The sequence below is a fragment of the Podarcis liolepis genome, assembly GCF_965112155.1.
Source record: "Podarcis liolepis genome assembly, chromosome: 17".
In the NCBI taxonomy this organism is placed as follows: domain Eukaryota; kingdom Metazoa; phylum Chordata; class Lepidosauria; order Squamata; family Lacertidae; genus Podarcis; species Podarcis liolepis.
In genome coordinates this window covers 2964016-2976297 of record NC_139571.1, presented here as the reverse complement: position 1 = coordinate 2976297, position 12282 = coordinate 2964016, and the positions used below count along the sequence as shown (strand labels likewise).

Sequence of the window (12282 nt, the reverse complement as noted above, 5' to 3'; positions counted from 1 at the left end):
GAGATATTTTGCAAGTTTCCAATATCCGGGGGGTGGGGGTGGGGAGAGACCCAATCAGATCAATAACAATGCACAGCTGGCGGGAGTGGTGGATGGTTTTGTTTTTGTTTTTAACCAACTGCTGTTTTACGTAAGCAAATAGGTACATGGTCTGACTTACTTTTAATTATAATTTAGTGGTGACTAAGGACAGATCGTGAAGCTGAGGCTCCAATACTTTTGCCACCTCAGGAGAAGAGAAGACTCCCTGGAAAAGACCCTGATGTTGGGAAAGATGGAGGGCACAAGGAGAAGGGGACGACGGAGGATGAGATGGTTGGACAGTGTTCTCGGAGCTACCAGCATGAGTTTGACCAAACTGCGAGAGGCAGTGGAAGACAGGAGTGCCTGGCGTGCTCTGGTCCAGGGGGTCACGAAGAGTCAGACACAACTAAACAACTAAACAACAACGTCACTGGAACAAGTTCTGGGGGTGGATATATAAGCATACTAAGGGCCAAGCTTGTATGAATGTAATTAACATGGATGGTATAAAAGGAAAAAGAGCACATGGATTTTAACCCCCACCCCCCTGATTCTGACAAAGATGCTCCCCTTCTTATTTGCACTAGGAAGGAAGGCTCCAGAAGATCACCTCTTTTGTACCGCTTTTTAATAAAAGTGGGACCAATATGGAAATAATTGCTGATGATTTTCAACTGACCTAATGAGTGTTGTATCAATAACCACCATTAATTGATTTATTACATTTTATTTACTTATTACATTTATTACATTTTTATTAGGATTGAGGGAAAACAAGCAGGTGGGAAAAGAAAGCAACAAATAGCAAGGAATAAGACAGATTGACATTTATATAAAAACTGAAAGACTAGAGGCCATTGGTTTATACTGAACATTTTTATTTAAAAAAACACACCTGTCGTATATACTGTAGACTGTCCACCTGGTAGAGCGGCTTATTGGTTTTATACATATATGTAGTATTTCAAGCAATACTTGGTGAAAACAAGCTATCTCCCCGAAGCACAATTAGCACTGCTGCAATAAATGTATGTACATTTTGCTGTGGCTCTCAAGGTAGGATTGTGGCAAACAATGACCAGGAAAAGAATGTCCAGTGGAAGAAGTTCCAAATTGGAGGTACATGTACTAGAGATAGGTTCATTAAATTGCCAAAATCAGATACTTTCACCACTCCATTGATTTGTATAGGACCAGAGGAATGGAATTAGGATAGGAATTAATTCAGTTTTTCCCTTCTGCTGAATCAGGGCTGGTAAGTAGTAGCACAAAGGTAAATAGTGGTGTCAACGGAGAAGTCATTCACATTGCATTTCAGAAATTAGAAACATAGGTGTGACTTTAGCAGGGCTGTTGAGAGTAGATGGAGTGCTAGTCTCAGTTCTGGGAAAAGCTCACAAGGTGAGTTAAAATGGATCACACATTCCAAGTGTCAGGCTGGGGTAGCAAAGGGGAGGTTTGGCCTCATTGAAGTGCCTCAGTTCAAACGGAAGGAAGTTTGGATCTAGGATGGCAAGGGACTGCAGCCTGGGCTTGGGAAGGGCCAGCAGAGCCTCTGCTGGAGTTGCCCAATGAGGAAATGAGCACATTTTCTCCTCAAACTCTGCATCTCAGCTTCTTAGCTGGTCTTGTTATCTGACCTGCCCTCCTCCCCCTTTGAGTCCTTAATCGGGCTCCACCGTCTGATTAAGTACCTTCAAAGCGGCTTGTCAGGCAGCTAAACCTGTCTTTCCTTGCCCCTTTGGCTACAACTGCTCTGCCGTCCTTGAGGATAAGCTTGGCTTAGCAGAGGCTTTCCAGCCTTAAGGACGATTAAGGAAGACAGGAATGCCGGGGGGGGGGCACAGATAATTTGTAGCCATAGAAGAAGAGACCTCGGGACCCCTCAGGTATAAAGGCAACCTGTACAACCACACAGTGACTCATTACCCGCTCGCCATGGTACCCCGGGCCGTCCGGCTGCTTGTGACTCCGTCCTCGCAAAGGGATGTGAACTGAAGCCGGATTCTCTTTCTCTTTCTGCCCCATCTCAAATAGTTGCCTCTCAACCTGCCTTTCCCATCCATTCCCAAGCAGGCCCTCTCTTTCAGTTTTCTCTGCTCACTCCATCTTACTTTGCACACACTCCACTACCCTCTCAACTCCCCAGCCCCATCATTTCCATCTCATTGTCCCCACTGCAATCCCCACCATGCACAAAGCCCGCTCTGACTCCCAGGATGACCTCCCGGAAAATTTCTTCATCCCAGTGCCCTTGGATGTTGCCAACATCACAACTCTAAGTCCTTTTCTGGTACCTCAGACTCACCTTGGTAGTCCAGGCCTCTTTATGAGCATGGCTGCCTTCATGTTCCTACTGGTTGTACTTGGGGTACCCATCAACATCCTCACCATCTTCTGCACTTTCAAGTACAAGAAGCTCCGCTCCCACCTCAACTACATCTTGGTCAACCTTGCTGTGTCAAACCTGGTGGTGGTCTGCATTGGATCCACCACTGCCTTCTACAGCTTCTCCCACATGTACTTCATCATGGGCCCTCTGGCTTGCAAGATAGAGGGCTTTGCTGCCACATTGGGGGGTAAGTAAAATTTTTGAAACATAGTAGCATTGGCAAGAATGAGGAGGATGAGCGGGGGGATGAGAGAGCAAGAAGACACAAGACTGGGAAAGCTGAAGGATTGTAAGGGATGGGTATGTGGGGCTATCTGAGGATTTCAGGGTACTGTGAAGTGACATTGCCAGTTAGCAAGCCAGAGACAGCTTGGATAAGGGAAATTGCACATTGTGAATAAGACAGCAGAGACTGAGGTTTGGGAAAAGCAAGGAATTGGTATGTGGCTGTTTTCTGCATCTGCATTTCCATATGCATAGGGGGCTGACTAGACAATCCTGTCCTCTGTTTTTTACTCCCAACCAGGCATGGTGAGCCTATGGTCCCTGGCAGTTGTGGCCTTCGAACGATACTTGGTCATTTGCAAGCCTCTGGGAAACTTCACCTTCAGAGGCACCCATGCCATTGTTGGTTGCATGATAACATGGGTCTTTGGCTTGGTGGCTTCAGTACCACCCCTGTTTGGCTGGAGCAGGTATGTGCTGGAGAATAAGGTTATGTCAGGGAGGGGAAGGCTGAGCTGAGATTATGGGAGTAGAGGCAGTCTGGGTTAAGGCACTAAGACGGAAATTTATACCTTACATGGAATTGAGTTGTGTACAGTTCCCCCCACTTCTGCCTGAGGTACCTCACCAGTTCTTTGCCATGCCTAATGTATTTAGGGTAAAATTAACGCCACCCTCTGCTATTAGTGGAAACCTATTGCTGAAAAGTGTTTAACTTCCTTAGGTATATTCCTGAGGGGCTGCAGTGCTCGTGTGGTCCTGATTGGTATACAACGAACAACAAGTGGAACAATGAATCTTATGTCCTATTCCTCTTCTCCTTCTGCTTTGGAGTGCCCCTGTCTGTTATCGTCTTTTCTTACGGTCGTCTTCTTCTAACCCTGCGGGCAGTGAGTACTACCTCTTTCCTCCCTTCTGCTCCCCTCTGATGAGACACAGCAGTAAGGAAAGGTAGCAGACAGCACCACCACCAGGGTGAAAATCTGCTCAGGTGTGTAACTGTCCAAACTGAAGAGGAGTGTCTAGAAAGGGATGGGTAAGAACAGGTGAAGCGACTGTGGAATGCCTCAGTCCACCAGCCAGCATTAGCTCTTTCCAGTCTTGTTGCCAAGTATCCTTTTTGTGGGAGAAGCTAAAGATCCAACATGGGGTAGGCAAACTAAGACCCGGGGACTGGATCTGGCCCAACCACCTTCTAAATCCGGCCCGCGGATGGTCCAGGAATCAGCGTGGCCAGATGGGTGGCGTATAAATAAATAAATAAATAAATAAAGCAAGCAGTGTGTTTTTACATGAGTAGAATGTGTTCTTTTATTTAAAATGCATCTCTGGGTTATCTGTGGGGCATAGGAATTCGTTCTCCCCCCCCCCTCTTCAAAATATAGTCCGGCCCCCCACAAGGTCTGAGGGACAATGGACCGGCCCCCTGCTGAAAAAATTTGCTGACCCCTGTTGTATATTAAAAGCAAGTGTGGCCCCTCTTTGGCCTGCTTCCCCACCGGGAGGCTCTGGTGGACTACAACCCCTGCCTGGACGGGGATTTGAACTCATGTCTGTTGTTTCCTGAAGTGACATGCTCTTGACTCCATGCTACACAGACACAGGTTAATGCAAAATTCTGTAGGTGCCACATGCCTAAGGGCCAAATGAGATGTGATATTAAATGTGTGAATGCATGTAAGGTGTCTTGTTAATGGGCAGTATCCAACAAATACATCCCATCCGTGGAAGGGTTTGTGCTTGCACAGTGGAACTTTCTCCCCCTCTCCTTGGGGGATTGGGGGAACCCCTAGAACAGATTTAAGATGCACATGAGAGGAGGGGAGGGGGAGAAAACGCCGTTGCACAAACACATATACTTGAACTGGCAGGACACTTACTTTGTGCTATGTTGGATACAACTGAATATCTCTAAATAACTGTCACCAGGGAGCCAAATAAGGATTGGTACTACTTCATACAAATAGGCAACGTAAACTATCTACCCTGCTTCTGCAATCCTAATTAAAATGTCCCTGGCTGATACTCCCCCTCGGGTGGAGAAAAGAAGTCATTGGCAGTGGCGTAGCGTGGGGGGTGCAGGGGGGGGCCGGCTGCACCGGGCGCAACATCTGGGGGTTAGGGTTAGGGGGCGCAAATCCACGGGTTAGGGGGCGCAAATTACTTGCCTTGCCCGGGCGCTGACAACCCACGCTACGCCACTGGTCATTGGGACTGTTGTGGGGGGAGACATTCTTTTCATTGTGCATTCATGATGCGTAGGACACATGATTACCGGTATATTGGGGGGGGGGTTATATGCAAACTCTGTTTTGATTGATTGATTGATTGATGGATTGTTTGGATTTGTTACCCATGCTTCACCAGAATGGGCTACAGCAATTTAGATATACAGAATTAAAAACATATCCCAGGGCAGGTCTCAGCAATTTAAATATGTATTATTAACAGTAGTTTTAAACAAATTACAGTCACAAGAATGGTATGGGGCCTAATATATATATATATCCCCAGTGTCAAAGGCCACAGTCATATGCATCTTCAGCATGCAGCAGAACTTACACAAGGAAGGTGCCGGATGCCCCTTTGTGGGCTGGAAATCCTATACCTTAGGGGCCACCACAGTGAATGCCCTGAACTTCTGAGAGTGGTGCAACTACTTCTGCTCATACACACCAACTTACAAAGCCGATTGAGGGGACTGGTGTCACGCACACAGATTGCGTGTGTGATGTCACATGCCTGCGCTTGTCAAGTGTTTGAAGTGGTGCGCACCGAGCGTCCCGAAGGTCAGCTTCTCCTCCCCTTCTTGTGGTTACCAGGGGAAGAGGCCCGGCTCCTGCCAACTCTTGCGCCAAGTGCTGTGCACACTGAGGGCCCTGATCAATACTTTTCAAGCAAGGCATCAACAGATTCGGCTGCAATGGCAGCTGTACATGTGTGTTGAGTTACATCTGCATACTTTCGTGCACTGCACACATATGAAGGCACACCAGTGTGTACAAATCTGTGTACAGATGCACAGTTCCTGCCATCAATCTTCTAAACCAGCACTTCCCAAACTTACAATGATCACATACCCCTTATGAGAGCTTAGACTTACCAGCAGCCCCCTTTTGGGCGAAGATAATTTGGGGTTAGTTTTAATAATACTATTTTATCTTTGAATTGTCTGCTGCAGCTAAAAAATCAATGTTAAAGTAACATTAAAATTTCTGTTTACGTACTTCTAGGGGTACATGTATCGTGCTTTGGGAAACACTGCTTTAAGGAATTGCTTCCCCCTGTATCAGCTAATGCAGAAAGTGCAATGAAGAAAATATGAAGGAACTGGAAGGAGTAGGAAGAGGAATTAATATTTGTTTTGGGAATAAAAATATGGGGTTTGTAGAGGAAAGCTGCTCAGTGGATTATGTTCCATATCAACTAGGAGGTAGGGTAAGAAAATAATGGACTTGCACTGAAGGGAAGATTTTTAGGCCGAATGTTAGCGAACTCGTAAGAGCACAAGCAGTGATAGTTGTGGAACCTCTGATCATGGAAGGTTTAAATAAAAGGTAGAATGACGTCACTTGGCAATGCTCTATGGAGGAAAAACCAGGTTTCAATCAGATAAACCACAAGGTCCCTCCCAATGTAGTGATTCTTAGCTAAGACCTTGCATTCAGAAATCTACTCCATGGGTACTAGGCTCCACCATGAGAGACAGAGGTTGTGGTGATAAGCATAGCCAGTGTTTTATTACGGCAGATTGAACCCCCTTCACCCACTCAGGTAGTGCCTTTGCTCACTGTAGACCTAATCAATACACCAGTGCTGCAGTTTTCCATTTTCTTTCTCCATCAATATGGCAACCCTGTACTGTGTGCACTCTGCCGCCTGGGCTTCAGTTATTCTCACTCATGGTTAATCATCTCCCCACCTCATCAGGTTGCCAAGCAGCAGGAACAGTCAGCCACCACACAGAAGGCTGAGAGAGAGGTGACCAAGATGGTAGTGGTGATGGTGATGGGCTTCCTGGTGTGCTGGCTGCCATACGCTTCCTTTGCATTGTGGGTAGTGACCCACCGTGGAGAACCTTTTGACGTTCGTCTGGCCTCCATCCCCTCTGTCTTCTCCAAGGCCTCCTCTGTTTATAACCCTGTCATCTACGTCTTCATGAACAAGCAGGTTAGCACGGGAAACATCTATAACCAAGCTGGTCTGGGTAGAAAGAGAGAGTGGCACATTTATCCCTGGTCCTGAATGGGGTAACTGTGCCTCTGAAGAACCAGGTGCGCAGCCTGGGAGTCATTTTGGACTCACAACTGTCCATGGAGGCACAGGTCAATTCTGTGTCCAGGGCAGCTGTCTACCAGCTCCATCTGGTACGCAGGATGAGACCCTACCTGCCCACAGACTGTCTTGCCAGAGTGGTGCAAGCTCTGGTTGTCTCCCGCTTGGACTACTGCAATGTGCTCTACGTGGGGCTACCTTTGAAGGTGACCCAGAAACTGCAACTAATCCAGAATGCAGCAGCTAGGCTGGGGACTGGGAGTGGCCAAGACCACATAACACCGGTCCTGAGAGACCTATATTGGCTCCCAGTACATTTCCGGGCACAATTCAAAGTGTTGGTGCTGACCTTTAAAACCATAAAGGGTCTTGGCCCAGTATACCTGAAGGAGAGTCTCTACCCCCATCGTTCAGCCCGGACACTGAGGTCCACCTCTAAGGGCCTTCTGGTGGTTCCCCCCCTGAGAGAAGTTAGCTTACAGGGAACCAGGCAGAGGGCCTTCTCAGCAATAGCGCCCGCCCTGTGGAACGCCCTCCCATCAGATGTCAAGGAAACAAACAACTATCTGAATGTTAGAAGACATCTGAAGGCAGCCCTGTTTAGGGAAGTTTTTAATGTTTGATATTTTAGCGTTTTTTTTATATTCTGTTGGGAGCCACCCAGAGTGGCTGGGGAAACCTAGCCAGATGGGCAGGGTATATTATTATTATTATTATTATTATTATTATTATTATTATTATTATTATTATTATCCCATACCTCTCGTATGCTCTGTTGGATTTCCCTGGAATCATTTAGGGCTCTGGCAATCTCTCCTCACTGCCCTGAATGTTCACTTGTGCCCCCTATGACCAGAACTTCACGCAGAGAATATAAAATCCCTCACTTGGCTTACATGTCAACATTTCTCCCTGAGCTTATCAAGGACTCTGGTATCATCTCAGGATATGCACTCAGTGCCCCTCTGTCAAATTACCTGCCCTACAGAGTATGCATAGCAGTACATGTATTTGGAGACATTTCCGTTTTGAAGAGAGCTTTCTGATTTTCACACTGAACTTGAGGAGCACCCTATGGTTCCCTGCTAGGTTGTCCCTAAAGTGTCAGTAACAGTGGACAATGAGAAGGTCAGTAATTGTTGAGAAGTTTCTCTGAAAGACAGCTTCTGCACCACTGTCTGTCTTCGCCTGCAATGTGTAGCCACAGAATAATGTTAGGCATGGTTCAGGGTTGCGCTCTGAGAGGGGCAATGTTGTGATGGAACAGGAAGGCAAATGTGTCACAATCTTCTGCAATGTGCAGGGGTTCCTTGGCAGATGAACAGATGTGAACAGGCTTCCCTTAAGTTTGAAAATCAGAGCTGGAACCCTGGCATTCAGCACTGTACCTCTCTTGTATGGACTAGGGCTCAGAAAACTGTTGTGTCCTTCTTCCCTAGGGCTGTGACATCCCTGCTAATTAACCCTCTCTCCATTTCAGTTTCGTTCCTGCATGCTGAAGCTTGTCTTCTGTGGCAAAAGCCCCTTTGGTGAGGAGGAGGATGTTTCGGGTTCCTCCCAAGCCACCCAGGTCTCATCGGTGTCTTCCAGCCAGGTGTCACCAGCGTAACCATGAGCAATGCCCACACCACCCACTCTACCTCCAGGGAACACTTCTACTGTATGCAGCAACACCCTTTGCCCTGCACAGCAGGATGCGCCCAATGTGTGCATTACTCCTGCAAGGGTCCCACTGCAGTTCCATTCGTTGCATCCGGCATTTGGTTTCTGTACAGGGCGCTCACATTACATACCCCAACCGGCATTGCTCCACCCGTCTGTACAATTAATGTTGCACTACAAACAGTTGTTGTGCTCATGGACTGCTCTTCCTGTCCCACTGAGGTGAGCAAGGTTATTGGACACACTGAAAAGCTATGGATGGCAATCAGGGGAGTCACTACCAGCTGCTGCAGAACAGTCAAGACCCTCGCCTTGTGGAAGTGACATCTGGCTGGTCCAGCCTTCCTTGTCTCTGCCACTGCTGGCAAATCTGTAAAAAGAAGAGCATCTGGGTTATATGTGAATGTCTTTCTGAGCTCTGGTTTATGTGCATTAGGAATTGGGTGTGCTATGAACGGTTAGCTTGACAAAGTGCAGTGCATGTACTCATTTACTTCCACCTCCATGAGAGAACAGTCCCTTCTCACCAGCATCAGATCTGGCACATCTGGCCACAGGTGTCTGATTTGGAGGAGGGAAAATTTTATCCTCTTAGATAGTAAAATTGCAAGTCAACCTTCCCTTTCTCTTCCTCCTCCATATTTCATTACCTCCAGCAGGAGGCAGCAAAAATGTATGTCAATGCTTGCAGATAGTAGGTCTGATAACCCTCAAAGCAGAACACAACACCACAGATGAGCTTTGTGTTCAAGGTAACCCTAAACCTCTGAATGCAAACACTTTTGCATGGCAGCTGCAGGGCATGGATCACAAAAATTGCCTGATGACTTCCATTGGAGCAAATGCCAGAGATAGGTTACTGGGCTCTGTGGACCATTCCTCCTGAATTCCTTCCATTAACACAATGACTCATTGGGGTCTTCAGAATCAGCATGTCAGAAGACACAAAACCAGTTAACCAGTACCTCTTGAGAAGTTCCTGTCTAAAATATATTTTAAAACCTTCCATTAAAAAGGATGGGGATTTAACAACCCCTCATAGCAGGATATGTGAGTACTGAGGAGTTATTTCACAGGGCTGTCATGTCATTATCAGATATAGCTATTCCTTATAGTTCTCAGAAAAGCAATTGACTGCACCTTGGGCCACAAAAGTAAGAGCCAAACGTGCTTTGAACATGTTAACCTATTCAAAGCATGTTACATACGTTATCTCAATAATCGTAACACCAGCCCCATAAGGCAGCCTGGCATTATGAGCTATATTACTGAAGGAGAGCTGATCAACGTGGTTTTGCCTAAGGATACCTGGTAAGCTCATAGCTAAATCAAGATTTGAAAACTGGGAACATCCTGACATATAGTGTATGTTCTAAACAAATTGTAAGGGCCAGGAATAAAACAAGGTAAAAAAAAAACCTCATAACTTACTCTTTTAGAATGCCTCATGACTTCATGTGACCTCCAATACTTTGAGTTTCTGGGGATGGATAAGTTACTTTCCCCTCTGCTCTTTACCTGTCATCCCCTCATGCCATTGCCAGGGTAGAAAAGAGAGAGAGAGAGAAACAGAAACAGGACTCATTAGGGAATAAAAGTGAAGGCAGTCTATAGAGCTTGAGGGGCCAGTCATGTCCCACATAGCCTGCTGATAGCAGTAGCTGAAGAGGGCTGTCATGAAAGGTAAAGGGGTCAAGGGCTACCTGCCTTCCCTATCATTTGAGCATTGAGCAACAACCTTCTGCACTAGATAAACCAGGCTGATAGGCTTCAAACTTTGCCTCTGCTGTGCCGCCCCCTTTTAGCATACCCAAGAAGCAGACAGTCATTGAGGGCAATGGTGGTTGTATTTTGTAAATATCCAATAACCCCTCAAAGCCCACCCACATCTCTGTAATTCCCTTCTATCTTCATGATTATCACCTTGTAAATGGAATACCTCTCCCCAGTCTCTCCCAGTTGCATGAATAAATACAATGGAGATGCAGCTTTGGAATCCACAGTGATGGCTGATTATTTGCAATCGCATATTGTTGCTAGAGAAATGCCCATTGCATACCCCACCTTTTCCTTTCTCTATACACCTGTTGTGTGCCACTCTGTGCCCTGCCACATCCCCAGAATGCACATGAAATAAGTGCATCCTTATGGCAGATACTTTCACTCTAGCCTGTTAAAGCAAGGAAAACCTGAATTTCCCTATGGAACAATGTATAAAATTGTTTATAGCTCTTGCCTCTTGCATTTTGGCAAATCCTCCATAATCCCCTTGCCTGAGATCACATAGGCAGATAGCCATCAGGGGAAGTTCCTGAATCTGCCGGTGATTGCCCAGAGGCTCTGCACAGAGGATTCCTGCGCAGCATCCAGACTGTCTTATCAAACGCAAATGCTTTGTGTGCACTGTGTCTGGAACCATGTAAAACTGCCTAATCCTCAGGAATGTCACACCTTGGCCTGCCTGAGTCACTGTAACCCCACCTTATTGTGATTTATTTCTGACTATTTGGAAAGGAGACGCAAACCTTGAAGAAGAGAATGCTTTTGCTGTGTTCTGGGTCCTTCACCTGACAAGGCTGGGGCTCTGTTGCAACAGATAATAAAAGATCAGCTTTGCTTTCACTGGATTTTCTGCCTCAGCTCATTCATCTTTGACTGGTAATGAAATCGGGGAGTTGGGCCATCAAAAGGCACCCCCTATTTTCTGGTAAAAGTATGTGATGATAAAGTCCCAATTTCTCCCCTTCTCTGAGTGATGGGGGCTGGGCTGTGTGGAAAAAACAGCAACCCGTCCAGGAAGGGCCTTGAATTCAAAACACAAGGAGCCTGTACATGGACAAGTTGCTAACGTGAATCTGGGGAAGGAGTCTCCCTTGCCCAGCCCCTCCTGCTGAAGCCTTGCCCTGGCGCCTTGCCCCCTGAAGAGTGTCAGGCGCGCGGCCGAGTTCTGCTAGTAGTGAACTTTTTCTAACTGTAAATAGTTCAGAACTAGCGGAATTCCTGACGAGAGCCCAGAAAGCTGGGGGCAAGACCCAACTAAAAGACGAGATTCATCACAGCAATACTCTTGGCAACTCGTTCTACAAGTCAGGATCCCAGATCTCTTACTGAAGGACTGTTAAAGTAATCCACCACCTAACAGTCCTCAAACAGATACTCTACCTCCCCATTCAGATTCCACTTAAAATTCACCATGCTGGATCCACAGATACTTCTGATAACCGAAACCACAGAAATAGTATCATGTGTCTCCACATTTGCGAACTTGCAGTCCCCCACACTTTATCTAGCTCAGAAGGACATGGGCCCCAAACTATAGAAAGTATACTTAGCTTTCAAACTGTAGGTTCTGCCAGGTTTCCACAGCGGACAGAGGTACATGCACGTAGTTATACCCCACCATTAGATGTCAGAAACTGACAAAGCCAGAGAAGGTATATGGAGCAATCAAAACCTTTGGCTGGGGAAACAAGATAATCAAGAAGTCTGGATGTGCAGTAACATTACGAATAAAAAGCACCATACTGTGGAAAGAGGTGATGAGCTGCAGAGACCTCCACAATATGCAAAAGCTGGAGGGTGTTGCACATATACGATCTGAAGAGAAACCTGAGCATGCAATGTATTTTTTCTGTTTTGCAGCTGTGTGATTTGTGTGCATATTGTATTGTAATGGCCATTGGCTACAAACAATAAGATTGATT

The 12282-nt window shown here is 46.4% G+C and overlaps 1 protein-coding gene across 1 annotated transcript; it reads left to right on the top strand.

The window, feature by feature from the left end:
* The first annotated feature begins 853 nt into the window (after positions 1-853).
* Positions 854-8534, top strand: LOC310696655 (blue-sensitive opsin-like). The gene is made up of 5 exons (XM_083482394.1): positions 854-2603; positions 2943-3111; positions 3366-3531; positions 6572-6811; positions 8397-8534. The coding sequence occupies exons 1-5, from the start codon at positions 2216-2218 to the stop codon at positions 8523-8525; spliced, it is 1092 nt and encodes a 363-aa protein (XP_083338520.1). The 5' UTR covers positions 854-2215; the 3' UTR covers positions 8526-8534.
* Positions 8535-12282: the final 3748 nt, after the last annotated feature.

Coding starts and splice junctions, on each gene's coding strand:
- LOC310696655 (XM_083482394.1), top strand. CDS start 2,216: ATGCACAAAGCCCGCTCTGACTCCCAGGATGACCTCCCGGAAAATTTC. Junction 2,604..2,942: donor CTTTGCTGCCACATTGGGGG/GTAAGTAAAATT, acceptor ACTCCCAACCAG/GCATGGTGAGCCTATGGTCC. Junction 3,532..6,571: donor TTCTTCTAACCCTGCGGGCA/GTGAGTACTACC, acceptor CCACCTCATCAG/GTTGCCAAGCAGCAGGAACA.